Source organism: Salvelinus alpinus, chromosome 6 (assembly GCF_045679555.1).
Source record: "Salvelinus alpinus chromosome 6, SLU_Salpinus.1, whole genome shotgun sequence".
Lineage (NCBI taxonomy): Eukaryota > Metazoa > Chordata > Actinopteri > Salmoniformes > Salmonidae > Salvelinus > Salvelinus alpinus.
The window spans coordinates 4640328-4646327 of record NC_092091.1 but is presented as its reverse complement, the minus strand read 5'-3'; the positions used below and the strand labels follow the sequence as shown (position 1 = coordinate 4646327).

The window sequence follows — 6000 nt, the reverse complement described above, 5'->3', positions numbered from 1 at the left end:
AGGTGGTGGAGGAGGTGGATGAGGATGTGGTGGAGGATGTGGAGGTGGTGGAGGAGGTGGATGTGGAGGTGGTGGAGGAGGTGGAGGTGGTGGAGGAGGAGGTGGTGGAGGAGGTAGAGGAGGTGGATGTGGAGGTGGTGGAGGAGGTAGTGGAGGAGGTGGTGGAGGAGGTGGATGAGGAGGTGGAGGAGGATGTGGAGGTGGTGGAGGAGGTGGATGTGGAGGTGGTGGAGGAGGTGGAGGTGGTGGAGGAGGTAGTGGAGGAGGAGGTGGTGGAGGAGGTAGTGGAGGAGGATGAGGAGGTGGATGTGGAGGTGGTGGAGGAGGTAGTGGAGGAGGAGGTGGTGGAGGAGGTAGTGGAGGAGGATGAGGAGGATGTGGAGGAGGAGGTGGAGGTGGTGGAAGTGGTGGAGGAGGTGGAGGAGGATGAGGAGGATGTGGAGGAGGTGGTGGTGGTGGTGGAGGTAGTGGAGGAGGTGGAGGAGGTGGTGGAGGAGGTGGAGGAGGTGGTGGAGGAGGAGGATGTGGAGGCGGTGGAGGTGGTGGAGGATGTGGAGGAGGAGGTGGAGGAGGATGTGGTGGAGGATGTGGAGGAGGAGGTGGAGGTGGTGGAGGATGTGGAGGTGGTGGAGGAGGATGTGGAGGAGGAAGTGGAGGAGGATGTGGAGGAGGAGGTGGAGGTGGTGGAGGAGGTGGAGGAGGTGGAGGTGGTGGAGGAGGTAGTGGAGGAGGATGTGGAAGTGGTGGAGGAGGAGGAGGAGGATGAGGAGGATGTGGAGGAGGTGGTGGTGGAGGTAGTGGAGGAGGTGGAGGAGGTGGAGGAGGATGTGGAGGAGGTGGTGGTGGAGGTAGTGGAGGAGGTGGAGGAGGATGTGGTGGAGGAGGAGGTGGAGGTGGTGGAGGAGGTGGTGGAGGAGGTTGTGGAGGAGGTGGTGGAGGTAGTGGAGGATGTGGAGGTGGTGGAGGAGGTGGTGGAGGATGTGGTGGAGGAGGAGGTGGAGGTGGTGGAGGAGGATGTGGAGGTGGTGGAGGAGGAGGAGGAGGTGGTGGTAGAGGAGGAGGTGGTGGAGGAGGTAGTGGAGGAGGAGGAGGTGGTGGAGGTAATGGAGGAGGAGGTGGAGGTAGTGCAGGATGTGGAGGTGGTGGAGGAGGTGGTGGAGGACCTGGTGATACTGGAGGAAGAGGAGGAGGAGATGTAGATGGTGGTGGAGGAGGATGTGGAGGAGGTGGAGGAGGATGTGGAGGTGGTGGAGGAGGTGGTGGAGGAGGTGGAGGAGGATGTGGTGATGGTAGAGAGCAGGTTGTTGGTGGTAGGAGGGGGGGGGGGGGGGTCAGAAACAGATTGGTGGGGGTCATGGGGACATTCTACAGGAAGAAACAGGATTCTAATACATATTGTAAAATCTGTTTGAAGATAACAGCGATGAGAAACTAAAGGAAAGCCTACAGCAGTTTCTTTGGATCCTTTCTGGCGCAGGAAGGGCTTGGTGAGGGGGACCTCCAGACGACTGGTCCGACAGTTCAGGCTTCCCCCCGTCATCATGAGCATCAGCTGGGTCATGGCCAACTGGGTACTATAGCTCAGGTCCAGGTCCACTGCCCACACCTAAACAGAACAATAGCTGTTATCACACTCACATCACATCAGCACTTAGAAGCTAAGTCAACGAACTGACATGAAAATAACTAAAATTACTTTTTCTTATCCTAACACCTTTTTAATCGTGGCAATGTTTAGTTTCTATCAGGACCGATGGCGTGTTTCTATCAGGACAGATGGTGTGTTTCTATCAGGACAGATGGTGTGTTTCTATCAGGACTGATGGTGTGTTTCTATCAGGACTGATGGTGTGTTTCTATCAGGACAGATGGTGTGTTTCTATCAGGACTGATGGTGTGTTTCTATCAGGACAGATGGTGTGTTTCTATCAGGACTGATGGTGTGTTTCTATCAGGACAGATGGTGTGTTTCTATCAGGACTGATGGTGTGTTTCTATCAGGACTGATGGTGTGTTTCTATCAGGACTGATGGTGTGTTTCTATCAGGACAGATGGTGTGTTTCTATCAGGACAGATGGTGTGTTTCTATCAGGACTGATGGTGTGTTTCTATCAGGACAGATGGTGTGTTTCTATCAGGACAGATGGTGTGTTTCTATCAGGACAGATGGTGTGTTTCTATCAGGACTGATGGTGTGTTTCTATCAGGACAGATGGTGTGTTTCTATCAGGACAGATGGTGTGTTTCTATCAGGACAGATGGTGTGTTTCTATCAGGACAGATGGTGTGTTTCTATCAGGACTGATGGTGTGTTTCTATCAGGACAGATGGTGTGTTTCTATCAGGACTGATGGTGTGTTTCTATCAGGACAGATGGTGTGTTTCTATCAGGACAGATGGTGTGTTTCTATCAGGACTGATGGTGTGTTTCTATCAGGACAGATGGTGTGTTTCTATCAGGACAGATGGTGTGTTTCTATCAGGACTGATGGTGTGTTTCTATCAGGACAGATGGTGTGTTTCTATCAGGACAGATGGCGTGTTTCTATCAGGACAGATGGTGTGTTTCTATCAGGACAGATGGTGTGTTTCTATCAGGACTGATGGTGTGTTTCTATCAGGACAGATGGCGTGTTTCTATCAGGACTGATGGTGTGTTTCTATCAGGACAGATGGTGTGTTTCTATCAGGACAGATGGTGTGTTTCTATCAGGACTGATGGTGTGTTTCTATCAGGACAGATGGTGTGTTTCTATCAGGACAGATGGTGTGTTTCTATCAGGACAGATGGTGTGTTTCTATCAGGACAGATGGTGTGTTTCTATCAGGACAGATGGTGTGTTTCTATCAGGACAGATGGTGTGTTTCTATCAGGACAGATGGTGTGTTTCTATCAGGACAGATGGTGTGTTTCTATCAGGACAGATGGTGTGTTTCTATCAGGACTGATGGTGTGTTTCTATCAGGACAGATGGTGTGTTTCTATCAGGACTGATGGTGTGTTTCTATCAGGACAGATGGTGTGTTTCTATCAGGACAGATGGTGTGTTTCTATCAGGACAGATGGTGTGTTTCTATCAGGACAGATGGTGTGTTTCTATCAGGACTGATGGTGTGTTTCTATCAGGACTGATGGTGTGTTTCTATCAGGACAGATGGTGTGTTTCTATCAGGACTGATGGTGTGTTTCTATCAGGACTGATGGTGTGTTTCTATCAGGACAGATGGTGTGTTTCTATCAGGACTGATGGTGTGTTTCTATCAGGACAGATGGTGTGTTTCTATCAGGACTGATGGTGTGTTTCTATCAGGACAGATGGTGTGTTTCTATCAGGACAGATGGTGTGTTTACACTATATCTATATCTACTATATCTATCTATCTATATCTATCTATATATATCTATATCTATCTATATCTATCTATATATATATATATATCTATATAATAGTATATATCTATATCTATCTATATATATATATATAGATATATATAGATAGATATAGATATATACTATTATATAGATATAGATATATATATATATATAGATAGATATAGATATATACGATTATATAGATAGATATAGACATAGAAAGATATAGATATATATAGATAGATATAGATAGATAGATATAGTAGATATAGATATAGTCATTATGGTCTTAGCTTCATCAGGTATCAATCAACATTATTACATTATTATTGGACAGTGTAAAAAAAATATCTTCCGCATTAATACCTTTCAGTCCTTATGATATTATCCACCGTGAGAGGCATTAGGGGAGAGAAACACTGTTAATAACTCGTACTTTAGAGATCTGGACACTACAGCTTATAAGGCGTGCCTAGCTTCTCGTGTGTGTGTGTTCCCCTGTGTGTACGCCCAAGTCCTAGCTCTTCAGCTCGTCTCTACGGAGACGGAGAGTCTCGTTCCAGACTGTGTGTATGGCTGTATGGTAAATGACATCATTAGAAGTATATTAAGGGGGTCGTGACTGGTCATCTCATCGTGGCCCACTGTTTAAAACATGGCTAATTTCCCCATTATAACCTTGGTCGTCTCTCCTCAAATGACACCCTATTCCCTATGTAGTGCACTACTTCAGACCAGGGTCTGTGGACATCTAGTCTAAAGTAGTGCACTACTTAGGGAATAGGGTGCCATTTGGAACTGTTTTAGCTGTGGCCTCTCTTCACACAGAGACGTAAATCCCAGCTGAAGGAGTCGTTAAACTGAAACAACAGTGGGAGCTTGTCACCTGGCTCTCCTCACAGTAAACACAGCTTGTCACCTGGCTCTCCTCACAGTAAACACAGCTTGTCACCTGGCTCTCCTCACAGTAAACACAGCTTGTCACCTGGCTCTCCTCACAGTAAACACAGCTTGTCACCTGGCTCTCCTCACAGTAAACACAGCTTGTCACCTGGCTCTCCTCACAGTAAACACAGCTTGTCACCTGGCTCTCCTCACAGTAAACACAGCTTGTCACCTGGCTCTCCTCACAGTAAACACAGCTTGTCACCTGGCTCTCCTCACAGTAAACACAGCTTGTCACCTGGCTCTCCTCACAGTAAACACAGCTTGTCACCTGGCTCTCCTCACAGTAAACACGGCTGCTGAACACACCATGGCTGCTTGCTTCCTGAACCACACACAGACACACACACACACACACACACACACACACACACACACACACACACACACACACACACACACACACACACACACACACACACACACAAACACGTGCACACGCACAAACAGACACACACACACACACACACACACACACACACACACACACACACACACACACACACACAGACACACACACACGTGCACACGCACAAACAGACACACACACACACACACACACACACACACACACACACACACACACACACACACACACACACAGACACACACACACACACACGTGCACACGCACAAACAGACACACACGCACACACAAACGTGCACACGTACACAAACAGACACACACATACACACGCGTGAACACGCACTGACTACACTAACGGTCGCTATCCCAACCCCACCCCAACATTACCCACTGACTACACTAACGGTCGCTATCCCAACCCCACCCCAACATTACCCACTGACTACACTAACGGTAGCTATCCCAACCCCACCCCAACATTACCCACTGACTACACTAACGGTCGCTATCCCAACCCCACCACAACATTACCCACTGACTACACTAACGGTCGCTATCCCAACCCCACAACAACATTACCCACTGACTACACTAACTGTCGCTATCCCAACCCCACCACAACATTACCCACTGACTACACTAACGGTCACTATCCCAACCCCACCACAACATTACCCACTGACTACACTAACGGTCACTATCCCAACCCCACCACAACATTACCCACTGACTACACTAACGGTAGCTATCCCAACCCCAACACAACATTACCCACTGACTACACTAACGGTCGCTATCCCAACCCCACCCCAACATTACACACTGACTACACTAACGGTAGCTATCCCAACCCCACCCCAACATTACCCACTGACTACACTAAGGGTCGCTATCCCAACCCCACCCCAACATTACCCACTGACTACACTAATGGTCGCTATCCCAACCCCACCCCAACATTACCCACTGACTACACTAAGGGTCGCTATCCCAACCCCACCCCAACATTACCCACTGACTACACTAACGGTCGCTATGCCAACCCCACCCCAACATAACCCACTGACTACACTAACGGTCGCTATCCCAACCCCACCCCAACATTACCCACTGACTACACTAACGGTCGCTATCCCAACCCCACCACAACATTACCCACTGACTACACTAACGGTCGCTATCCCAACCCCACCCCAACATTACCCACTGACTACACTAACGGTAGCTATCCCAACCCCACCCCAACATTACCCACTGACTACACTAACGGTCGCTATCCCAACCCCACCACAACATTACCCACTGACTACACTA

The 6000-nt window shown here is 48.8% G+C and overlaps 1 protein-coding gene across 1 annotated transcript in view; it reads right to left on the bottom strand.

Moving 5' to 3' along the window:
• Positions 1-6000, bottom strand: part of iqch (IQ motif containing H) — a 189517-nt gene that overhangs the window by 31419 nt on the left and 152098 nt on the right. The window contains exon 19 of the mRNA XM_071405165.1: positions 1448-1606. Coding sequence (XP_071261266.1) covers positions 1448-1606 — 159 coding nt within the window. The remainder of the gene's footprint in view (positions 1-1447; positions 1607-6000) is intronic.